Source organism: Gadus macrocephalus, chromosome 9 (genome assembly GCF_031168955.1).
Source record: "Gadus macrocephalus chromosome 9, ASM3116895v1".
Classification (NCBI taxonomy): Eukaryota; Metazoa; Chordata; class Actinopteri; order Gadiformes; family Gadidae; genus Gadus; species Gadus macrocephalus.
In genome coordinates this window covers 2582454-2608953 of record NC_082390.1, presented here as the reverse complement: position 1 = coordinate 2608953, position 26500 = coordinate 2582454, and the positions used below count along the sequence as shown (strand labels likewise).

The 26500-nt window shown below is 43.5% G+C and overlaps 2 protein-coding genes across 2 annotated transcripts in view; one reads left to right on the top strand and one right to left on the bottom strand.

Moving 5' to 3' along the window:
• Nucleotides 1-1275: 1275 nt before the first annotated feature.
• The window catches only part of LOC132464071 (aerolysin-like protein), a 29587-nt gene continuing 4362 nt past the window's right edge, over nucleotides 1276-26500 (bottom strand). The window contains exons 2-3 of the mRNA XM_060060241.1: nucleotides 5749-6241; nucleotides 1276-1854 (exon numbers count right to left, since the gene is read on the bottom strand). Coding sequence (XP_059916224.1) covers nucleotides 1387-1854; nucleotides 5749-6231 — 951 coding nt within the window. The 5' untranslated portion in view covers nucleotides 6232-6241 and the 3' untranslated portion in view covers nucleotides 1276-1386. The remainder of the gene's footprint in view (nucleotides 1855-5748; nucleotides 6242-26500) is intronic.
• LOC132464060 (uncharacterized) lies at nucleotides 8182-11549 on the top strand. Its single transcript, XM_060060224.1, has 2 exons — nucleotides 8182-11139; nucleotides 11273-11549. Exons 1-2 carry the CDS (start codon nucleotides 8709-8711, stop codon nucleotides 11389-11391), a joined length of 2550 nt encoding a protein of 849 aa, XP_059916207.1. The 5' UTR covers nucleotides 8182-8708; the 3' UTR covers nucleotides 11392-11549.

Genomic DNA, 26500 nt, shown 5'->3' with positions numbered 1-26500 from the left:
ACCGCCCATAAGACTTGCGTTTTTCGAGTTTCACACTTGCCTTTCAGGCAGCTAAAATAGGGCCCTTACGCCTCATGCCCACTGCACCTTCAGTCAACGGACGTGGGAAGGCGTGGCTGACGGATGGGGGAGTAGTCTTTGCAGAGGCATCCGTCAGCCAATCAAATCGCTTCGCCGGGTTCTTCCCGCTTCTTCCTGCTTGTTGCGTCATTGCAAGATTTCCCGCTTTACAGTATCGTCAGAGCCCGAGTCGCGTCACAGTGCTTAAATTTGCATACGCGACCTGATTGGATTACGGATCCGTCGCTGCTGAAAAAGTTGAACATTTTTAAACTTTTTGACGGAGCCGAAGGCTCCAACGGAACGGACGGATCCACAATGCATTGCGCGTCCGTCCCCATGCAAAGTCAATGGGGATCAGTCAACGGACGGAGGTAGTGGGCACGAGGCGTTAAAGTTACTTATCACTTAAAGTTTACGTTTAGGATGAACTGAAGGGTGAAAACAAAGCAACCTACAAGTGAAACACATTTGTGGGAACATCTCCAACAGTGTTGGGAAGAGCATCCCAAGCAATATTTGATTTCCATTGTAGGAAGTTTGTTCGGCTGTTATGTCTGCAAAAGGTGGCTACTTTGATGATTCAAAAATTATGATACAAATCGTTTAACAAAAGGATTCCAGGATTTGTGTTTTTTGTCTCCAATTGTTGATTTATTTTTTCATTTATCTTTGTTAATATTCTAATGATTATATGACAATATTGAAGATATTACTTGACTTACAGGTTACACAAAACTTACCCCCAAGTGGACAAATATTAAAGTAGAACTTATTGCGAATATTCAATATTAAGATCTCCCCTTCCTCTTGAACACTTGCTGTGAACTCTTTCCGTGTATTGGGGACAGAGGTCACCCTAGGTTAGAGAACCAACATGCTTTATTGCTGTTTTTCTGTTGGCAATGTACTGTATCTTTGGAACACGTGTCATGAATTATCTTTGGCACTATTTAGAGCATTACCTGACCCACATTTACTGAAGCGATTTAGCATAAACCCCAACTTTAAAGCAATTTGCATCTGACTGGAAGTGTGCAGAAACGTATTATCTATCAAGGCTGTTGGACTGGAAAACTAAATTATTAACAGCATATCGAATATTTGAACTGAAATTATCACTTACTAAACTGAAACGTTAAATAATGGGATCAGATAGACAGACTCATTTTCATATTGTTTTACAAGCTCTAAGGATGGACATGGAAACACAAGCAGGTTTATGATGATGATTTATTTATCTGCGACAGTCACTCTACATTAGCAATCAAACCAATGTTATGCAATCAATATTAAAACTGCACAGTAAGATGTTGATGCATCTTATTATACATTCATAACTTTATCAGACGCAGTGACTTCTATATCCACTGCAGTGTAAGCCACACCATGGTAGTTGCCGGTTGATTTGAAGTGCAGCTCGCTGCCATTCATGCATGTGATCTTCACTGTGGCCGGGTAGGGGAGGTTGATGTCTGCTCGTCCCACTGACACCACAACGGTCATGGTCTTTCCTGCCGGGACCGTTACTTTGACCTCATCTGATTCGGTTATGGTCTCAGAGGCGGTCATTGAGGAGTTCTGCTCCGCTCCCCTGGTCACGCTAAACCCACCAGACACCTCCACCAGGTCCGGGATCCCTGCTGTAACAGTCAGGCTGACGGTGGACTCAATCTTAGTGGTGGTGCTCCAGGTGGTAGACTTGGTGAAAGATCTGCTGTACGCAAATGTATGCTCTTGAGCCGCAGTACTGCCATTGTGATAAGACACAGATTTTATGTATTTTTTGTTTACCTACAAACAAACAAAAAATGCATATTGTTCAGGTAACACACAAAATAATACTTAAAGGTGCCATGACATGCTATTTTATGGATGCTTTAATATAGGTATTAGTGGGTCACTAACACAGTATTCAAAGACGTTCCCGAAATTCAGCCGTGGTGCAGAGTTACAGCCACTCCGAGCCAGTGGCACATTGAGCTTCCCCCAAATGCACTGTTTTGGTGTTTGTAGCTATAATGCAAATGAGGAGGAGCAAGGCGGGTCAAGGAGGAGGGTGGGGGTGTGGCCCTGAGCAGCTTGCAGCCACGGTACCATGCGCTCTGTTTACAGTGGATCTATCGCAATGGCGAGGCGCACACAGCCTTTAGCCGTGTTCTGTAAATATTCTAGAACACACGGGAGTCCTGGAGCTCTATATCTAAATAATATCATATACATAGATATCTATATCATATGATATATTATCACGGCCAAAAGCTGTTTGAGCCGACATTATGAATCTCAAACGACCGCGTTGGGTTCTCCAACGTTCTTGGTTCTTCCACGTCCACATCAATCTGAAGTAGACTGAACCGCGACATGGAGGAGAAAGGGATTGTTGCCGGGCAGCGCTTAGGCACCTCTGCCTCCTGCAGCGCCGAGGCGGTGGTCCCTCGGCAGCGGGAAGCGGGGCTCAAGTGGGAGACATTCGCAGCCAACAATCCCTTTCTCCTCCATGTCGTGGTTCATGTCCTTGAGGGAGTCAAAGCCAGGTTCCTTTCCCCCAATTCATTCTCCACCATGGCTGAGATAACCCCCACTACGAGTCTCGTTGTAGAAATACCAGAGACGAGAGCCCGACGTGTTATGCGCCATAACACCAAAAGCAGAACGGTTATCCAAATAACAAGGAAGTGTACAACACTTGCGTTACAGTCCTGGAGCTCTATATCTAAATAATATCATATAATACATCGATATCTATATCATATCAGGCCTCGACATTAACGGTTGCCCGCTTGCCCGGGGCAACCAAAAGTCATATTTGGGCAAGTTGAGATTGATTTCTGGTTGCCCGAACGGGCAAGTGGATTTTGGGTGGATGTTAATATAAAGGCTATTTATTCAAATGTTTTTAGAAACTGCAGAACAACCTTTTTTGCCGCAAAATAACACAAAATATAAGTATTTGCAATTGATCAGCGCGCCGTCGTCTCTTCTCTCGGAAAGCGAGTTAACAGACACGCATCGCTTCAGTGCGAATATAGCCCCGCCTTCTGTCACTCGCAGTGCGTTCTCTGGCCGTGATTCGAAGGTGTTGGCTAAAGGTTAGCCAACAAAGCTAGCATCGCAAATGCAGCGCCTACGCGAACGGTTTAGGTAGAAGGAAAATGGAGTAGTGATGGAGGAGTGCAGTTTGGAAGTACTTTGGATTGAGGCAAATTACCAAGGAAAGTCATATGCAAGAACACGGTTTTGGGTTTCATAACTGTGCACATGCACAGCAATAGCGATCTTTTTCACGAAATTGTACCCTCACAAACTATATATTACATGAAAGCTGAGCCTCCACTTATTCCAACAGTCCAAACCATATCATTCTGTGACTAAAACTCGCAAATAACAACTTAAGAAGAAACGTCCCATTTTCTTTTAACAGCCAAAAATGAAGTATTACCTTTGTGATTTTTGTCCACAAAGTTGATTCTGGTCGAATAAAACCACCATAAACGGATAACCCAGTGTCTGGGCCAAATTTTGCAACTAAACAAGGTATTTTCAATCAATGAATAAGAGGTTTCTTAGGAAATAGGTAAATTGCCTTCAATCAGAAAACATATTCTTCAGCGCAATCTAGTGGCCATATGTTTATTTGCGAGTGTTTGGCATGGTGCATTCGAATATATTTGCCCTGAAATTTAAATAGAGGTGTCAAGTGTCAAAATTGTAAGATATCTACCTTTATTCTACCTTTATCGCTCCCAAATGATAACGACCAACTGATAATTATTTCAGGTGGAAATGTTATCTTCCACTTATGCTGTGTTCCATGGCTTTATTCACTTTAACCAAGTATCATCCCCATTGAATATTTCACTTGCACAACAATCTTTCTTTTGGCACAAAGATGACATTATCGCCCTTGCAGTTGTGGAGATATACTCTATTTACTTTGGGTATGTTCTTTCCTGAAAAAAACTTTCCCCCTGATATCGAAAATGGTATAGAATATCGATATTTTTCCAGGTATAGTGTCAAAGTTAGAAAATCCAGTATCGTGACTGACAACACTACTAGAAACGCGATTGTGATTATTCAGTTAGAGCTACAAGAAACGTGAAAGTTAAAAAAGACATATCTTTGCTACTACCTCTGACATTTAGTTAAGTACAATTGCATGAAATCATGCAGGTCTACATATAACTTGGCGATAGCTTTAATAGGTTGCAACGGTGGACTGAAATCACTTCATGGCACGATGTGACCGCTCGATAAATAAGTAAACAAAGGGAAGTTTGTTATTTTTTAAACACAACATGTGTGGAAGCTAACATTCAGCTTCAGTCTGAGCTTGGATGATTTTTCTGAGCCCCCCCAAAACCAGGCCGCATGCCTGGCAAAAAGAGGCCTGTTCAAGATTCTGATTATAATTTGGGCAAGTGAACATCACATTCGGACATCACAAGTCGAACCTGACCTGTACTTGCCCGATGGGCAAGTGCTTTAGAAACCTTAATGTCAACCCCTGCATATAACACATATTATCATGGCCAAAGGCTGTGTGTGCCTCCAGACGATTATGAATCACAAACGACTGTCGGGTTCTCCGACGTCTCTGGTTCTTCCACTTTCACATCAATCTGAAGTCGACTGAACCGCGCGCTGCCCGCTGCCGGGCGATGGTTCTTCGCGGCGGTGGTGCCTCGCGGCAACCGGCGGCATGTCGCAGTTCATGTACTTCAGGGAGTCAAAGCCAAAGTTCCTTTCCCCCAATTCCTTCTCAACCATGGCTCAGATAACCCCCACGACAGTCTTGTTGTGGAAATACAAGAGACGTCAAAGAACCGACAAGAAACACTTGTTTTCACACACACACACACATGTGGCGCTCGCACGGTCGTGTCTCATTGGCGGGCCAGGCAGAGTAAGGGGAGGAGCTTAGATGCTATGTGACGACATATGAAACCACATTCCAAATCAGCGCGCTGGAGCCTCAATTTTTTTCAAAGGCGAGCAGAACACCTATAGTGCTCGTTTTACACCGAACGCAAGTTTTAGCCACTGGGGGACCATAGGCAGGCTAGGGGAACTCATATGTATGTTAGAAAACCTCATAAAGTGAGATTTTCATGCCATGGCACCTTTAATAACCAGTACAGAAAATATAAACTTATTTATTTAGTCTAACATTTAGACTTTAACACTTTATTAATCCCCCGGGGGAGAAATTCGAAAGATTTACGTGCTGACACTATTTTATTGGCCTTATTAAACAAAAGACATAACTGTCAACCCCATATCAAATTATAATGTTTATACAGTGGACAGGACTCATGAAGTTGTATTTTACGGAACGCAAAGTGGGCCAACACGCATTTGATCAGAACAAATCTTTACTTTCTAACTGCTGATATAAAAGGGGCTTTATAAAATACATTGGATTGATTATATAAAGGAAAAATCAGACCTATGAACGATAGGTATAACACATGCTTTTGTTAGTGATAGGAAAGAGGAAGAATACGTGCCAATTTCTGTCCTGGACACAAGCCTACTAAAAAAACAGGTGCTATTCATGCATGAAAATTATCCCACTTCAATTGCTTTTCGGAGTTAATAAAGAAACACTTGTTAATTTAAATGTATTGGCCCACTTATCCTGCCATATTCAGACTCAGGTCTTCCACAAATAGCAGCACTCACCTGGGGTTTGTACCCGGGCAGGCTGGGATAGGTCAGGTCGGTTAGCACAGACGACTTGATGGCATTGATGAAGAGGAATCCCATACGGTCGATGTCACCACAACAACTCCCCTCCAACCCCAGGCAGACTCCAGACCCCACATCGATGGAGTACTCGGTCTTCAGTCCCCAGTCACTCATGTACTCGAAGAACTCACGTTCAGAACTCGTCCAGAACCTGATGCCACCCAGACGTGTCCCGTTACCGTTCCCCCACAGGGACAGCTTGGTGATAATCTCGCCAGGTTTGAACGTAAACTCACTGAAAGTGTGACCCTGTCCAAAGGTCTGCACACGCCCGTCGGTCAGTTCTGCCCGCACAGCTTTGATCTGCCAGCCGCCCACTGCCACACCGATCTTCTTCAGGGTGGCACCATTGTCGAGGCCATTGAAAATAAATTCAGTGCCTCCCCCTCCACCGATGATTTCCAGTGTAGTCGCCATGTTTAATAACCTGAAACAAAAATGTACATCAATATATTCATGCATCCTCCAAATGCTCGACAAAAGATGCAATATTTGTCACAACATTACCTTTCACAATAATGCAATGTTATTTATTTACTCACCAATTGCCTTAATAATTATTTCTTAATGGTGATTGTCAGGTGCATTTCTGAATTATCCAGGATATTCGATTATTATAAAATGAGGGGTCATGGGAAAGGGAATAAAATGCCTGAAGCATCAGATAAAATTAAGGAAAAGGACATTCTGTAATTTATACACTCTATAGTATAGAATATATATATATACTGTATTTAGTATAGACAGAATATGGTAGCATTATTGTGTTATTAAAAGAATGTAGACACGTCTTTCAAATACTAGTTATACTTTCAAAGTATAACTAGTATCTTTTGAGTTATACTACTCTGTGAATCAATATGTTGAGGCGACACACAACGCACATCTTCACAAGGTTCATGACTACGTCGAGGCGTCTGCGTGGTCACAGAGTTTAGATTCATGGAAGAGGATAACAGAACTGTTGTGTCCCCTCACAAGCCCACAATGCAGCCCTTCATCAGGTGGTCTACCGAGGCCCATTGGCTAACCCGCACCCAGGACCCCCCCCACCCCTAAATATCTCTGTATCATTTGTCATTTATTCAAACTGCGGCACACTTACACACTTCTATACACTTTCCACAATCCTAATAAAAAATAATAAATAAACCTAATTAAAAAAAAGTTAAAGTCAAGGATAAGTCTTCACGGCATATCAAAAAGGCTACTTACCAGTCAGTGTGGTCCTGTCCTTGCCAAGTGACCAGTAAAAGGTAAGAGAAGTGTCTTATAGATAATGTCGACGGTATTCGGAAACACCCACAACCTTTTGCCCATGCCTTTCGCCCTTTTGCCCATCCGCACCAAACGGTGGAAACATGCCAATGTAGCCTAATGTTTTTCAGTACGGACCTGTTTGTCTGGCGGTTTCGCCATCTAGTGGACAAAACACGTTATTTTGAGGTGTTCTTGCTCTCGGCACTGACTGGCGGAAAAACCAAACTGAAAGCAGTGGCAAACTTAATACAGCTTAACTGTGCGTTCCCACTAGGGATGTGTCGGTCGCGACCGATTCGTTACAACGAACGAATCCCGAACGTGAACGACAAGAACTGGTTCCCCAAAACAAGAAGAACTGGTTCTTTGATTCTTTTATTTCCAAAAATATGGTCACGTAAATAAAATATACAATCGAACAGAGCTTCGTCTCCCCGCGACTTATATTGATTGAGTCTACAACGTTCTCAAAGATTCAGCCAATTTTTATTTATGACCATGAGAGTTCTGTAATGCCTGAACAATGAAGAATTAAATGTAAAGTAAAATACAATTATAAATGTAAAACTAGGAATGAAATATAGAGAGTAAGCAAGTGGTATAAATATTAGTGGGACGTTTGGTTATACTATATAGTGTATCTTCTCGATTTCCACGGGGTTTAGAGCCTAGAAGTGGTTTAAATTATGCTCACGGCCGTCTCGCGGGGTGGGGGTGGCAGACACCAAATTACGTAATCTGACGTAACGAACAAATCAAAACGAACAAATCAAATAAACGAATCGTTATAGTGAACTGAACTGAAAGAACTAGTTCCCGGAAAATAATCATTTTAGCCCATCCCTAGTTCCCACCAAACACCACACTTGTCGCCTGACACGTTAAAATGACTGTCACAACTGCCATGAGCAAAGAGCAAAACCATTTGTACATAGTGTAGGCTACAGTAGCCTATTCGATATTGAATGAAGTAGGTTACTTTACACTCCCTGTCACTGTACAGAGTAGACGATATGATTTGCTTGTACAGCACCTTAAAAAACTCACTGTAGCCTATATTCATAGGCACACATGGCGGCGGCGCACATAGTTGCAGCGGCCCGGAGCTCCCCAAACTGGCATGTTTTTTTTGTAATTTTTGGTAGCACTTAATATTATTTCACACGGCTTTTCACACTGCTTTCGGACCCAACAATGAAGTACAGCCGGAATTAACTTTTAAACTTTTTAAAACTTTTAAAGATCAACAACGCTCCTTTTCGCCAACTCCCAGCTGAATTCGCCATCCAGCGCTCCTGAGGCTGAGAAGCGGAGGAGAAGACGCTGTGCGCGGCTGCAGATCCGACTGGAACTGGCTTCACAGGGCACATCGAGAACGAGAACTGCTGCAGCTTGGTCTTTACGGAAACCTGGCTGGAGAAAAGACCCCGGACTCGGGCTGGATGGCCGCACTGCCTATCGAGCAGACAGAACAGCTGACATGGCTTTGTTGTCATGGCGGCGGCGGACATAGTTGCAACATAGTTGCAACGGCCCGGAGCTCCCAAAATCGGGAATGTTTTGTAGTTTTTGGTAGCACTTAATATTATTCCACACAGTTGTTGTTTTTTCCACACTGCTCTCAAACCCCGACAATGAAGTACAGCCGAAATGCACTTTTAAAGCTCAACAACGCTCCATTTCGCCTCCCGGCGGACTTCACCATCCCAGCCGAGATCACCAGATCACCATCCAGCACTCCTGAGGCTGAGAAGCGGAGGAGGAGACGCTGTGCGCGGCTGCAGAAGAGGGGAAAACGCGGAGGTACGTGGGCTAGGCTCAAAGCGAACCCATTCAAACCCCCGCTTCCTACCATCTTTCTCTCAAATGTCCGTTCGATCCGCAACAAGGTGGATGTGATCCGACTGGAACTAGTTTCACAAAAACACATGAAGAACTGCTGCAGCTTAATCTTTTCGGAAACCTGGCTGGATAAAAAGACCCCGGACTCGGCTATTGAGCTAGATGGCCGCACTGCCTATCGAGCAGACAGAACAGCTGACTCGGGTAAGAAGCTAGGAGGAGGTCTGTGTATCTATACCAATGACTCGTGGTGTACCAATGTCACAGTTGTTAGCAAACATTGTTGCCCTGACGTGGAATTTTTGTTGCTCCAATGCAGACCGTTTTACTTACCAAGAGAATTCTCTTCTGTTTACATCTGTGCTGTTTACATTCCACCCGACGCCAATGCTAAACTGGCACTAGTAAGGCTACAGGACATTGTAAACAATAGCCTGCTGGCACATCCCGACAGTATCTTTATTGCAGCGGGGGATTTTAATCATGCTGACTTAAAGTCTGTACTTCATTCTTTCCACCGTAATGTAAAATGCGCTACCAGAGGGAGCAACACACTTGATCAGGTTTATACCAACATAGCCCATGCATACAGAACCCAGGCGTACCCCCACCTAGGTCTCTCTGATCATGTTTCGCTCCTCCTGCACCCCTGGCACTCACCCAAAATCAGAGCCAGTAGGCCCGAAGTCAGGTCTGTCAGGATTTGGCCTGAGGACGCCATCCCTAGGCTCCAGGACTGCTTCAGCTCCACAGACTGGGACATTTTCAGTGGACTGGGTGTGTTGACACGTAGGTCTCTGAATAATTATCTTGTCTCAGTCCTTGACTACATCAAATTTTGTGTGGATATTGTTACATCCTGGAAACAATTCCGTGTCTTCCCAAACGTTAAACCCTGGATGACACCTAAAGTAAAATCCTTACTACGAGCCAGGAATGCAGCATACAGAACCGGTGACACCAATGCATACTGCACGGCAAGATCCGACCTGAAGAAAGGCATCAGTTCTGCCAAGCAAGCATACATGACCCGCATTGAAGCTCAGTTCAACAGCGCCTCATGCCCCCGGCAGGTGTGGGAGGGCGTTAGGGCAATAACGGACTACAAGGGAAGAACATCCCCCCCTGTCAACAGCAGCGCCCCCCTAGCGGAGGAGTTAAACATCTTTTACGCACGTTTTGACAGGAACAACAAGGACCCGGTGTCGCCCCCTCTCCCCTCTGACGGCTCCACCCTAGTCCTGAGCACTCATGAGGTCAGACTCATCCTACGCAACATCAACATCAGGAAGGCAGCAGGCCCAGATGGAGTCCAGGGACGGGTGCTCAAGGACTGTGCGGCTGAACTAGCTCCAGTTCTCACCACCATCTTTAACCTGTCTCTGGCCTCATCCTGGGTCCCAGGATGTCTCAAGGCAGCAACAATAGTCCCGGTTCCCAAGAAACCAAATGTTGCAGGTCTGAACAACTACAGACCTGTGGCACTCACCCCTATCGTCGCAAAATGCTTTGAGAAACTAGTCATGAAACACATTAAAGCCTCCATACCGCCATCATTAGATCAGAATCAGTTTGCTTACCGGAAGAACAGGTCAACAGAGGATGCCATTGCCATTGTGTTACACACTCTACTAGAACATCTTGAGCACAGTAACACATATGGGCGACTCCTTTTTGTTGACTTTAGTTCAGCTTTCAACACTATCCTGCCTAACAAGCTACACAGCAAACTACACAAACTTGGCCTGAACACCACTTTATGCAATTGGATTTTGGACTTTCTAACACACCGTACACAACATGTCAGGATTGGCAAGCATGTCTCCCCCACCCTGCCCATGAACACCGGGGCCCCCCAGGGTTGCGTGCTCAGCCCACTTCTCTACACACTTTTCACTCACGACTGCTGCTCCTCTTCTCCATCTAACCTCATAGTGAAATTTGCTGACGACACAACAGTACTTGGCCTCATCACAGGAAATGATGAGACCTCATACAGGAGGGAGGCCGAGAGACTGGTAGAGTGGTGCGGTGATCACAACCTGGTTCTCAACACCACCAAGACCAAGGAAGTGATCATCGATTTCCGCAGGGCCAGACACCTCAGCCACTCTCCACTCCTAATCGGAGGGGAGGAGGTAGAGAGGGTGTCCAACTTCAAGTTTCTGGGTGTGACTGTGGCCGACGATCTGTCCTGGAGGACCAACATCACCTCTGCCGTGGGTAAGGCACAACAACGCCTCTTCTACCTTCGGAAACTAAAAAGGGCTAAACTTCCACAGGGACTGATGGTCAACTTCTATCACTGCGCAGTAGAGAGTGTACTCACCTACGGACTCCTGGTGTGGTTCTCCAGCTGCACCAGGGCCGAAAAGGAGGCCCTCCACAGAGTGGTCAAGGCTGCGGGGAGGATCATTGGGAAGAGCCTCCCAGAGATCTCCACAGTCTTCACCTCCCGCTGCCTACGCCGGGTGAACAACATCCTAAAGGACCAGGTCCACCCAGCGCACCATCTCTTCCAGCGACTGCCCTCCGGACGGAGATACCGTTCCATCCGCTCCAGGTCCAGCAGATTGACCAATAGCCTCTATCCAAAGGCTGTCAGACTGCTGAACGAACAACCTGCCCCCCGCACCCCCCACCCCACCCCCTCGGTCATATAACTCATATAACACTATTTTCCATCTATTGCAGGACTGCAGCCCCCCAACCCCCCTCACTCTCACACATCACAACTATGGACTGGACTTGGCTGCATTCTTATTCAAGTTATTATTGTTATTTATTTATTTACTTATCTATTTATCTTTTTTTATTTTTATTTTTTTATTTATTAATATATTTATATTTATATACTATGCCAGTGGTGATGCTCTAAACTTAATTTCGTTGATTAACTCTGTTAAACAAGGACAATAAAGAATCTGAATCTGAATCACACCCAGCCTCGCTTTCAATATAACACGCACTCGCATTCTGTATTTACCATCAGTAAATAATAATATGAAAACAACATAAAATATCTTTCAACAAGAAAAAATAATTTGTTTACTGTAAATGGATAAAGGTCAACAAATGCGCAATTTTCAGCTGTCAGAAATGTGTTGGGATCACTTGTATTCCTCATAGCTCTCAGGCTGTGAGGAAATCAGCAGCCCGCGATCGCAGCTCCTTTGATGCGAACGCGCACAGAGCGCATAGTTCAGAGCCGGACAATGATGTCGTAGTAAAGCCCTCTCAGGTCTACTCTGCATGTATTAACTGTGCCTAAACATCAACTGCACTGAAGTCATCATAACTTCAGAAGTTCTCATTTTCAAATGATTATGAATACTATTATTGTTATTTGAAGCCGTGTCAGTCTTGACTGTGGGTGGTGTGGTCCTCTGTGTCTGCTAGTGTCATACAGTAATATTTTTGTCGACATTATTAAACGGAAGAACTTTTATTTTGAAGAGCACAGGGCAACGAAGCACACTAGCCAATAAGAGGACCCGCCCAACGGCGGAAACCAGATATTGAGTGGTAAATTCGTTTTGTTAAGAAGAACCAAAAAACTAATAAACAAAAACGAAAAAACGTCTGGTTTTTGGTTTCTGCTTATGTCAATTATTCCCAGAAAACAGAGTAATAAAACGTACCTTGCTCGTTGTTGCCTAAAATTGGTCGCGCGACAAGTCATAATCCGTTGCAGGAGTTATTTGTGCAAGTTTAATCATGCGACTTTAGTCGCGCGTGTATGATGAAGTTGAGTTGTTGTTGAAGTACCAGAGACGTTGGAGAACCCGAAGCAGTCTGTTCATAATGTCATCTGGAGACACACGCAGCATATGGCCGTGATATTATATTTAACTAATTATATTTGTGGGAACATCTTTAACAGTGTTGGGAAGAGCTTCCCAAACAATATTTGGCTGTTATGTCTGCAAAAGGTGGCTACTTTGATGAGTCAAAAATGATGACACAAATCATTTAACAAAAGGACTTCAGGATTTGTTTTTTTTGTCTACAGATGTTTATTTATGTATTCATGTTTCTTTGTTAATTCTGTTGTTATTTATGTCCATGCAGATGTGTGTGCATTTACTTTTGTTTCGCATTGTGTCTAACAGTGGTGAGTGCGGCAGAGGCCAGACTTTCTTTTTCTACTTTTTCTCTTGTGACAGGCCAGTGGGAGTTAGAAACAGAAGGGAAACCGGGGCAGAGGGAGACTGACGTCTTCGATGTTGTGATTGTCAGCTTAGGGCATTTCACAAAGCCTCATCTAACTTCATCAGTATTTAAAATGGCTTCACTTTAACACAGGAACCATGATGATAAAAACATGATTGATCTTATTGTATGCCTATAGAATGTAGGCCTAAGTTTGATTGTATAAATACTGTAAGCTAACAGAAGAACTAAATTGAGAAGTATTTATTTGAAATGTAGCCTAGTTAATTGTTCATATCTGAGCACTTTGAGAAAAGCAGTGCCATTGTTGACTTTGTTTAATGTAGGCGAAACTTAAAGCTTGGTATCATAAGATTAAAAAATAATTCAGTCTATTATTTAAAAAGACCACCTGAGGACATAGGCCCTATTGAAGTTCAATGTATTACCTTTGCAGTTGTTGATGAAAAGGTGATGCTGAAAATGATTTGCCTTCCCTTGCCTTAGAAGAAGAATGTTATGTGGGGAATACAAACTGGCTTTATTGAACAATCTTGGAGAATCACATTTTGGTTTAATCATTTTGCTATGGCACAATTTTGAATGATCTGTTTAGCAAATCCAGCGCAGGCACCGGCGCGTGAAGCCGCGGCCACACCAAACGCGTAACCCGCGTAAGATTTACGCGCGTAACGCAGCTAAAATGTTGCTTGACCATTTTGTGTCAAAAATGGTCCTACGCAGCTACGCACCTGTGGCTGGATTTAGGAGTCTGAGGTAGGAAACCCAAACGCCGCCGTGTTTGAGTGCCTGATAGAGTTTAGATCGGGTTAGATTAAATAATCTCAGATATTAATAACAATAATCGGGTTCAATAACTTCACATGGTGTGTCTGGTGTGACTTGATCAAGCGTCAAGTTAGGCACGTTACACGCGTTATCCAACGCGAGTAACGCGTTTGGTGTGGCCGTAGCATAAGGTTAGCATTTCACTAAGCATTACTTTTCCTCCCGAGATCCCGCTGATGTTGTGTTATAAAGTAAAGGGATACAGATATCTATTCTTCCTCCACCTCTCTCGCTTCTCTGCTTGGTGTCGCTTATAGTTTGCCTCCCTCACTCTGGTAACGTCACATACGTGAAAAGAAAAAAAAAAAGCTCAGAATACTGATTTAAGCTTTGAATACTAATTTTCCGAAGGAGTATTCGAATATTCGAATAATTCGGGCCAGCCCTATTGGTATTTGCCCTTAGTTTACACAGTATTCTAAATGCACCAAAATCCGAGGCAGCATCCAAAAATATTCGCGATATCCATCTCACATACCAGGCATGCTGCTGCTGACTGTAGCTATTCTATGATAAATATCAAAATCATCTCTGGATAAGTGGGCTAGAAACTCCTTACCTGGTTGTAAGTTGTATACATATTCCATGGAGATCCTCAGACATAGAGGGTCGCTCAATCATTTCTAACCCCGCCATAAGCGAATATGTTGTATTTTCTATGTTGCCGACAAATACCCAAGTCTCTCCAACAACTTCCAATATAACTCTACATTTCATTGTGCAAACATTTAAAATCCCGACTTTGAAATGACATGAGGCCTGGGCTGGCACAATATATTATCTTCACTGGCCTACATTACAAACATAATTTCCAAATCAATTTCACTGTGCGAGTAAGGCCTATTTAAGATCGCAACTGAAATGGCATACGGCCTCTCGCCAGGGTTGTGGTGGGAATTTGTGACAACTGAGCTTAGCGTGCGGCGAAGTGAACGCGGCAACCGGAAATCTATATCTTTTTTTTCATGAAATAGGCTATGCTTTTGTGAAATTGTGTAGGCTATATCGAGAACGAAAAAAAAACGTTAACCGGTTTTGGGGATTTCATAATAACGTTTCTGTTCCGGAACAGTTGAAGACCATTTGGTTTTCGTTTCCATTTCCGTTTATCGTAAAATTCCGTTCGTTTTCGGTTTTCGTTCCTTGAACCAGTTCGGAGCCCTGCTGCTTACTAAGCCCTGGCGTCGTCCCACCATTGACAGAGCCCCTTCAGTAACAACCGACACAACTTAGCCGTTCTTTTTCGAAGAACAGTGTCAGTTCGTTAAAGATGATTTCCCCGGTAGTGCGCCTGGGCAGAGGGAGCAAACAGAGCAACTCTTCACGGAAGATCTTTCCATCAAAAAATCTTGCGAACATGGACAGCTGTTCCATGTCGGTTCGCTCACAAGATGAGTCGATGGCTATATATGCCGGCTTCGGCTTTCTTCATATCGGTGAGTAGACTGAAAAAGCAATCCTCCGCTAAAACATTCACTCTTCTGGTTGCTGTGCTTGCCGACAGCGGCACCTGCTTTAATTGCTCTACAACTTTTGTTTTGATATTTTCCTCTTGATTTACGACGTGAATTGCACATTTTTAATCAACTCTGCATCAGCAAAGGGCTTCTAAGCAAGCATCCAGGAAACATGCAATGAAGCAGCTGTTGCGCTCTCTTGTGCCGATGCCGTTTTGCATATGGTTGAAACTGACCGCTTGTATGATGTCAATATGCTTGCAATTTTTTGTTTGCGTTGCTCAGATGTTTCTGGGAAACTTCCATTAAAGCTGACAGCATGCAAACAGTTAAAGTGCCGCTTCAGGTTGTCCGATGGCAACCTGACAATCTTCATGCATATTAAGCATGTCGGCTTTGCGTTGGCATTAGCAACACTTCATTCGGTCAGTCCATTCGGTTTAAAAATGGCGGTGCTCCTGGTCGACCTTCCTTTTCTAGGCAAATGTTGTTTCCTTCATCAATTTTCAAGTTGTAAGTCCCTGGGATGACAGACGGATAGCGGGAAAGTGACAGCAGCGGAGGCTACTCTCTGGTGGTGACGCTAGTGAAGTTGAAAACGCACGAAGCACGTCATTACGTATGCACGCAGTAACGTCAACGGTCAAGTGGACAGTGTGGACTGAGGGCAAAATATAGCAGACCGCGCAAATATATATATTTTTTATATATTTTTTTATAACATGTGAATGCGCTGGGTCAGCGCGGGCCGGACATTTGGCTCTCGCGGGCCGGGTCTGGCGGTCTCACCGCGTCCGCCATCTTGTCGTCACCTGACAGCACTTGGACGTTCGATGTCCTCCTACAAGCCGCAGCGAGACATTATAGGATTAGTGTGATAGTGTAGCACCGTGTAGCACAGCACATATACCCAATAGAATTCCACACACTTTTGCGTCACCGTATTCACACAGATTTCCTCCCCAAAACGCTCGTCTAAACGCGGAATAAAAAGTGAAGACGCAACGCCACTTTTGCGGCTTCTGTTCAGACCGTCGTCATGTAAACGTAGCCTTAGTGAGGGAAGTTCTCATATTCTGTTACGGTTTATATCGATTGGCAAGGAAGTGTTCGGTGCACCAGTTCAAATAGCCCATATTAATATGATTATAATTGTCAATAATTCACCACACATTTTACTAAAAGATTGTTTTAATACCATCATGTTATTAACAGAGTGAATAGGATTTGTTTTCCTTGCTGTTTTTTGTAGACATTGAGAGATTTGATGGAAAATACTTTGGGAATATTGGATGCAATGCTGACGGTCTGCAAGGGAAAAGAGTAGTCGTGATTTGGATTGGGAATTATTGGCGGCGATATTGTAGTCGACATAAGTAGAGCATCAGAAAAGTTAAATAAATGAAAAATGTATTTCTTAAAATTGGTATGAAATCACAACAATGTAGCAGCAGAAATAGAGGCGTTAAATTACAGTTTATCAAGGGAATGCATATAAAGTATTGAATAGAGGAAATGTGTTTTTTCGGATTAACAGGTGTACCTCGGCTCCAGAAATGGGACATGGCTGGTCGGGCGTTTGAGACCAAACTGAACCGGGCGTTTAACCAGAGCCTCTATGGCCTCAAGCCTCGACACGGTTAAACAGACGCTAACAGCTTCCACAGGTCCATCTCTAACTTCATTCCTAGGCATTCTGATCTCAAGAGGGAATGCCTGGAACTTCAAATGTTGGTTATTTGTTTGAGAGAGAGAGGGGGCAGGTCTTTTTAGCATGCTTCGGACGGAGTCATTTCTGTTTCAGTTACAAGGGTTTAGCTGCACAAGGCGAGAAAGTGACAGAGGGATAGTCTTTTCCATCGCATGTTTCTCATTTCTTTGTCAAAGGTTGTTTTTTTCCATATTTATTCCCTCCTCTCTTTATTCTATTCTTGTTGCGGTTCTTCTTGTCATGTTCATAAAATTCTCACTCAGAGAACCGTTATCGGGCTTACACAGCTCAGGGGGAGATGGAGAAAGCATTATTATGTTGCAGTACTCTGGGATAACGCTACAATTCTTGATCCTCTCTAAGCCCAGCTTGTACCTTCCCAATCATTAATTGTAATAGTTAAATTTTTCAGTTGTGAGCCCAATTCTCTTGAGAGAGCTGTGGTCAGGGATCACTTTGCATTTATTAGTTGATGATCTACTAGATATTGTTGTTGGTTAACTGTACTCCAAATAATGCTTGACTTGAGATTATACACATGAACAGAGGTGTTTTTTCAATTGTTAATTATTATTACTATCCAATGAAAGCATCCACTGTTCTGTTGCCATGTTTTTTGCACAGATCCTGTGAGTGATGAGCACCCAAGTCGGCTCATCTCAGGTCAGGTTCAGATTTGGCCAAAGATGAAGGAGTTCTGTGGTTCCAGTGTGGTCTTTGTGGATGGAAGCATTCTAGACAAGGTGTGTTTTAATTATCTTATAAGATGTTTGTCTCTTTTAAGTAGCTAGGTATTTTTGTTTTGTTTTGTCTTGCACCGTGAAGGTGGCTCCAGAAATGGCTGCCATTTCTCCTTTTCCATACCAAACTTTGTTAAAGCACATGTTACATCCCGGTAGATGTTGTTGTGTTCGCCAAGGGTTACCACTGCAGCTTCCCCTTCCTGCCCCCAGACCTGCTGGCTACGAGCGGCCATAGGCTGCTTCTCTACCGCCACGTCTTCCCTCGTGCGCCGACCAAGACCGGCCATGGTGGGCTTCATCCACGCTCTGGGAGCCATCAACCCCCTGGCTGAGATGCAGGCTCCCTGGGCCACACGTGTATTTAAACTTAAACATAGGAAAATCACGTATATTTTGGATGAGTTAAGGTAACACTTCTGGCAAGCGTTTCTATATAGATAGATACACCTCCTGCCATGACTCTTATTAATTATTAATATCTGAGCATGTCTTTGAGAAAAAAAATAAAAATGGCGGCTACTGAAGGACACTTGACACATCCTGTGTGGAATAAGAATATCGTTGCGTTTGAGTGGTTTTGAGTGGTTTCCACTGTAGGTGGAGAACAGGGTGACTTGAGACGCTAAGACGAATAGAGCGTGTGTCCCCTTTGAAGACACGGGTGGCCCACCGAGCCTGGATCTCAGAGATGGGCATGATGGCTCCCAGCGGCTGCCCGGGTCCAATGACGGCCAGCGTGTTCCTCTCCAAATCCGGAGGGAACACGTACTTATAAAGTGAGGCCTTGTTCCCAGAGACTGGCAGCACATTGGAGGCGAGAAAAGGAAATGAAAAGCTGTACCCAGTGGCAATTCCTGCGACACAATGGGATCACACTGAAAATATGATCAAGAATACGGAATTGGGAAATAGCACTGTGCGTGTGTGTGAGGGACTGTGTGTGATTGTAATCACTCCTACCACAAGGTCAATATTCTCTACTACACTGCCATCATCAAACTCCTCACTGGATCCTTGGAATCTGCGGATGTTGTGTTTGACCTTTACTGTTCCGGACAGGATGCGGTTGGGAAGATCATCACTTACGGTGGAATGTTGACTAAACTATGCCGATGACACTGTTCTTTAGACTTTGGCTTTGTCGGTGAGGACAGCTGTAGATGATCTACAGACTGCCTTCAGTTTATTACTACCTTCCTTAGTTAAATTGAGACTAGTTAAAAATACAAAAAATACAAAATACATGATTTTTACGTGTTCCCGCTCATCACTAGCTAATATTGAAATCTCAACTGCTGATGGCACCCTGTTAGAGAGGGTAAAAACGTACAAATGTTTCGGGATTTGGCTTGATGAGAACTTAAACTATCAAGCACACATCGATAATCTTCTAAAAAAAGCTTAGACCAAAGTTAGGTTTCTACTTCAGACCAAAAGAGTGTTTCCTTATGCTGCCAGGTTAAGCCCAAAAGTACCTTTTTACCTATGTTAGACTATGGTGACATATGATATGCATGTTCCCATTTATTTTTTAAAAAGTTGGATGTAGTGTATCATGCAGCATTAAGTTTTGTGATAGATACAAAAGCAAGAACACACCACTGCAAATTATATGAAATAGTCAAATGGACTTTACTGTCACTCAGGAGGAAAAGCCATGTTCTAATTTTTATTGCAAAAGCATTGGTTGGTAAACTTCCACCCTACATTTGTGGTCTCTAAACACGCTACACCAGTGCTAACAGCCCTAGGTCGGTAAACAAATTGGTCCTAAACATCCCAGCTATGCATGCAGAATTAGGTAAGACTTCCTTCAGCTCTTATGCGCCATACGCCTGAGATGATTTTCAGAACATAATAAATCTGAAGCCTTTGGCCTCCATAGATATTTTTAAAATCTCTTAAACAGCTAGAAACAGTGTCACTGTTTCTAGCTCTTTCTCTGTCTCATTAACACTTTTAAATGTATTCTTGCTTGTGGTATATGTCTTCTCTGTGCCTAAACTGTACTTGTCTTCTTGTATTCTTGCTTGTTCTTTTTGTTTGCTTATGCTTTGCTTGTCAGTCTGTTTGTGGTCTATGTCATCTCCATACTGTAACTGTACTTGTCAGCTATCTTGGCCAGGACTCCTTGGAAGACGAGATATTATGTCTCAATGGGACCTTCCTGGATAAATAAAGGTAAAATAAAAAATGCCACATGCTCACAGACTTGGAGACTGAGGTGTGCAGGTACCGGTTGTGTGAATGTATGTAGAGGCTTCCCAGTCCATGAGCATGCGCAGTGCGTGTAAATACCGGATCGAAACTTGAGGATTTGATCGTTTGTGGGGACAATTTGAGGAAATCTACCTAGCCAGGGCTGGTCATATGCGCTAAATTGTGTTGGACAAAACCAAGATCCAGCTATGGGAGATGCTAAACACACGTTGGAATAAAAAGGATGTCAATGGCTCACCAACTTCCCAATCTTGGAGCAATGCGTGGACTGCAAGAGAGGGTGGGTCATGGCTGATTCACCTGTCAACATAGACAATGTCAGCCATCAACCTGGGGTCTTAGCAAACCAGTTAAATCCTTGAAGTACGACCTTGGATACATGAAGCAAACAGTGGACACAAGACTGTTAAAACATGACTCGGGGCAGACGACATCATGTACTGACTACCTGTGTTTTGGTTTAAGATTGTACAGCCTGTGGTTGAACCGTTGATTGAGACTTCTCTCTATCATGCTGCAGACGAGATTAAATGGGAGGAGCGATCTAAAACATGTCAAGGCCTTACTGACAGTCATATCCCCGGGCCAGCCATTGTCTCCAACTCGGTTTCGGATCCAAGCAGCCCTCCGTGTCCTCAGGTAAACCTGAAGAGACTGGTCAATCGGAAAAGTAAATTATTAAATCGAAACGGAAGGACGCATGGCTAACATTGCAAAGGTTAAGAGATGCATGAAACATTCAAATGGGTGACTATGAGGAAGAATAAAAGATTCCAATGTGATTCAGCGAAAATAGGTAACACATTTAGATATCCCATTCTAGTTTTTAGTTAGCATTTATGGGTCTATAAAAGAGTCATGAACCTGCTTGGTGACCCTGCTGAGTTCCACAGTGATGTCTCCTCCTGAGTTCCCTATTCCAATCACTACCACCTTCTTGTTCCTCCACTAATCAGGGGTCTTGTAGTTGTGACTATGGAAGTACACTCCCTTAAACGCGTCGATTCCTAGGAGAATAATGTTTCATACTTGTCTTTGAAATCAAAGACAAAACTGACTTTGTTTTCCGTAATCTAGGCCTACTAGTTGGCAACATTCCTAACCCCTCTATTATCTTATGCATGTGAAAAAAACTAAATTCACTTTATTTGATACGCTTTGGATAAAGGTGTCTGCTGAATTACTATATATATTAAAGATTATACGTGCAATATCCTGGTCAAAATTCAATGCGCCAACTGCCTTACTGTTCCACTCATATAGTCTCCTCAAGCTTCCTGAAATCAACACCTATCACAATGCATGCACAATGTACCAGGTGGTAAATAATATGAACACCCGCCTATGTGAGCTTGTACCTTGTACCTGTCTCTCGTCCAGTGCACACACACTATACCCAGGCCTGCCTTAACCTGCCATTGGGCCCTGGGGCTGAGGTTTCGTAGGCCCCCTGAGAGGGGATCTTACAATGAAGATGTGTAACTTATTTCCGACATTTTGCCGTTATTGACGGACGGACGGACGGGGGGGGGGTGGCTGTGGTGTAAAGGGGCCACTAGGAGGGGTGCACTAGCCTGAGTATTGTTTCCAGGGGACCACAGATATGGAATAAGCTTGAAGGCTTCATAAAAATGTCCCAGTCCTTCTTGGCTTTCAAAATAAATCTAAAACAGAAGCTGTCATATGAAGCCGTCACCTACATATGACGGTGGTGGAATGTATTGTTACAACCTAGTGTTGTCAGTGTGTCTGCGAGATGTATGTGTCGTGTTCTCTGTGGAAGTGTGTGCCTGGGATGAGGATATGGGTGTGTGTGTGTGTGTGTGTGTGTGTGTGTGTGTGTGTGTGTGTGTGTGTGTGTGTGTGTGTGTGTGTGTGTGTGTGTGTGTGTGTGTGTGTGTGTGTGTGTGTGGGGTCACGGGTCCCCGCTACAAGCATTTCTTGCTTCTTAGGGATCGCCTTTTCATGCCGCCATCTTTGTTGTTGTTAATGCGTGTTGGATGTATGTATTATGTTTTTGCTCTTGTATTGTCCGGCACCTTAGCATGAATAAACTAAAAAGCATAATAGGTCCCCTTTAACACAAATGACGTTGATGGTTATTAGGGACTGTGGTGACTTTTTATCACTAAAAGTGTTTTAGTGATAAAGGGATTTTTAGACGGGTTCAGCTCCTGCTCAATGAGTCTCACATTCCTCTGCTTGCGATCATTGCGATTCACCATTTATTGATCCATTTATTCAAAAGATTCAAAGAAAAAGAACGGGTGCATTACGGTATCATTTTTATAATATTTTGAATAGCCTAATAAACATTTCAGTTGCATTAGTATTTAATTTTTCATTTGCTTGTTTAGCTGTGTATGACAGTTAACAATGTTGTTGTATTACAATTATTTATGTGGGTAGGCTACTCCAACCTCGTTGCTGATCGATATGTAGGGATTTATTTGTATATAAATTATTGATTGCATTTTTCGTAAATAGTTGGAAGGAATCTGTTTCTTAAGCCATAACATTGCACTGTATTTTTTTCTAGGCCTACGTACATTTACTATGTTGTTAGTGTTATATGTTTTATGGAGCAGTCTTTCATATTTATGAAGTTAACTTGTACTTCCATGGTCGGTAAACAATGGGATTGCGATCGCTCCGGGGGGTATACCACGAACCTCGCTGAACATTCTCAGGCTTTCTTGGGAAAACCTGGCTCGACAGAGCCGCAACTAGCAATCAGAGTTAAATGGTACCACGAAGCTCACTTTAGATTCAATTAGTTGAACCAGGTTTTCCGCTTTAGGTTCAGTGCACGTTCACTTGAAAGGGGCGTTTTTTGCGTCATTTTTCTCACCTTTACGATAGATCAAGCAGTCAATGCGTATAAGTGAAAAGATTCTGCATATTGTCTATAAAATAATATGCCAAATGCAGAATTGTTCGCCATTAATCCAAATAGAATGATGATGATTTAAAAATGCATAAGCAACGTCCATCCTGCCTTATTCTATAATTTAGGGAATTCACTTTAAATACACCCTATGTAAGAAATGCATCGCATTTTATCAACCGCGAGAGGTAGCGGCTGTAGCGTAGTGGATTAGACCTGAACGCCAGCGACCGGGGTTCGAATTCGCCGGTCTATCATCATGCATTTTAACCCCATAGATGTGGTGCCAGCACGGCCTTGAAAATATGGGTTCAAGTTCGACATAAGCACACCCGAGGGCCGAAAGGGGGGGCATGCCCACGGGGTCTGACCGGGCAAAGTTTCGGGCAGGAAGGGCCCCCCCTTCCTGCCCTCGGGGTCCGACCGGGCCAGTTCGGTGCGGGTGCCCCAGTTATGCCCTAGAATAAGGTATTCAAATTTCAGGGCGGTAGGACCTTCCTTTCTCAAAAACTGTTTTTCCACCACATTCTGAACCATTAGGTGTTGCAGGCAACACTTCTGAGGGGCTTTGTCCAAATGACAGTCCATTTGGGAAAACTTTTTTTCTCTAAGTGCTAGAACTCCAAATCTCGGATATGTCGTTCTCGGGGCCCCGGAAAATGTGTCTAAACATTTTAGCATCCCTAGCTATCTCGAAAAGGCCGGAAAAGGGGCGTGACCTCCAACAGTACAGTAAATGTACATTAGACAGAGGTTAGTTTCTTGTCCCCATTTTTTGTGGGATGGAGGTGTAAATTTGCGGCTTAAGGTGTGTAGACACAGCTGGCCTGTGGCCACGTTTTTGAAGTCTGGGGTCAAAAGGTCATGGGTTTACATTTTGTATGTGGAGCATGGAAAAATCTGAGAAACACTCCAATTCAGAATTCATTGGTTTACATTTCGTTCTTTGGAGCACGGTTATTTTTATTTATTTATTTATTTTCAGTTTTTGAGGGGGGGGTTCAAAGATGCAAGTGTTTCTGCAATAATCCACAATCCAATGGCAAAACCCGTTGGCTTTTTGTCGAGGGAATCCAGGGCGACGCTCACTTCCGGGTTGGCCAACATACGTCATCCCTCCACCACTCTACTGTAAAAACACATGTTGAAGTTGAATGAGAATAATAATAATGATAATAATTCTGCCATAGTATTTATTTAAGGGGGGGGGGGGGGGGGATACAAGTCTTTTGGCCATTCGTAGTGTTGATCAGCAGAGAAATAATTTGTCCGCAAAGAGGGTGACGTCGCTTAGCAACGGAAGATGCTGGGGTAGACAAGTCACCGGACTACTACCCATGCAAGTGAACGGAGCGTTCCACGGCATTGAGAAGACCCGTGTAATAAAGGCCTATAATATTTCTGTTTATGGCATAGATTTCTCCTCAGATTAGGCCAATAAACCAATGATAAAATAAAAATAAAAACGCTCGATCGAGGCCCGGCCCGAGTATAGTGGTGGGAAATATCGGCCCGACCCGGCCCGCGTCGGGCTCGGGCAGAGAATCTAAACACTGACTGGAACTACTCAGCAGGTGTCTGTAGGGCTATATCAGGTGTTAATGCACGCCCTGCTGCCAATCAGAATACGAGTATTCCCCCAGACCGTGGTCTAAACAATATTATTCACGAGTTATAATCAACCCCTACACATCAATATTAATGTAGCCCATTAAATACGGTATGATTTCTAGATGTCATGGCAACGTCCGCTCGCGACACTGGACTTGTGAGGCATCGACGCGGACGTTCATTCACATAGCCAAAAACAAGAGAATAGATGGCTAGATAAAATAAACATCAAGACATACAATTCTAAAAAGAACAGATGCATCAGCTACCCTTTTTTCCTTCGCGGTTTGCCTACAGAGCAGCGCACCTGCATTTAATATATCTGTGTATTGTCACAATTTCTCAGTATCAAAGGTGAAAGTGGAAACGGGTGGCCAAAAGCTGTCATATTGTTAGTTATCACAGACAATTTTAAGTAGAAACGGGTGGCCAAAAGCTGTCATTTGTTAGTTATCACAGACAATTTTCAACAATGAATGATCTGTACGGAGCTCCATAAGGGACATTAGGGAGAACGCTCCCCGGACAGAACCTTAGTTTGGAAGTCGTGCTTAGTGACACGACAAATACTTCCAATTGAAATACAAAATTTAGAAAATACGTGTCCCTGATCACGTTTCAATAGATTAAATAACGTGACAGTATCACATATTTTCGTGAGACCAGGTTCGAGTGTGTGCATGGGTTGAATTGCGTGTGTCTCACGCAGAATGCATGAGACTTGAGAGCCCTGTACTTAAGTGACACAAACCAGCCCCGCAAACGTTCTCTCCCGCTTGAGATTACGTCTTTCTTTATAGGTTCATGGGTCTGGTGCGCCGATTTCCCATGCTGATATTTCGGATCTATTTAAGCAATAGATCACGCCAGGCTGTGGTATGTGCTCATTATACCACTGTTAAGGGGCGTTGTCCGGCCCCGACGCGCAGCGGAGGGCCGGCGACCCCCTTCAACATATAATATAATTGAATAACTTCAACTTTTTGACGGAGCCAAAGGCTCCAACGGAACGGACGGATCCACAATGCATTGCGCGTCCGTCCCCATTCAAAGTCAATGGGATCAGTCAATGGACGGAGGTAGTGGGCACGAGGCGTTAAAGTTACTTATCACTTAAAGTTTACGTTTAGGATGAACTGAAGGGTGAAAACAAAGCAACCTACAAGTGAAACACATTTGTGGGAACATCAGTGTTGGGAAGAGCATCCCAAGCAATATTTGATTTCCATTGTAGGAAGTTTGTTCGGCTGTTATGTCTGCAAAAGGTGGCTACTTTGATGATTCAAAAATTATGATACAAATCGTTTAACAAAAGGATTCCAGGATTTGTGTTTTTTGTCTACAAATGTTGATTTATCTTTGTTAATACTGTAATGATTATATGACAATATTGAAGATATCACTTGACTTACAGGTTACACAAAACGTACAACCAAGTGGACAAATATTAAAGTAGAACTTATTGCGAATATTCAATATTAAAGCTATACTGTACGATGTGAGAGAGCTAGCATGATTTGAAATTAGCTTCTCTTCGGAGTTCCGTTTAACTCCTCCCCCACCCTTCAGGACTCCCTGCCCCAACCCCTCGACACAGAGCCGTGCACGAGCGCTAATGCTGCTTACGGCTTACTTCAACGGCAACCATTGCGTCACTTTTCAGGCCATTCAACTCCCTCAGCTGTCGCCATCGCTGAAAAGCGAATCCAATATTTATTCTCGTTTTTCCTCGAGCATTCTCCAACTTTTTTTTTGTTGCTGCCTTTTCATTTTCTGTCTTTCCTTTTCTTGCCTTTTTAAAAGGATGAACCGGGGCAAGTAACGGTGGCAGTGGTAACTTCTGTTTTTTTTCTTCCATCGTGTTAACGTTGTAGGCTCACTAGGTCTAGTCCACTGTCATGAACTACTATGATAACAACGCTTTCTTTGCCCTCCGTGAACGCGCTCAGGCCGG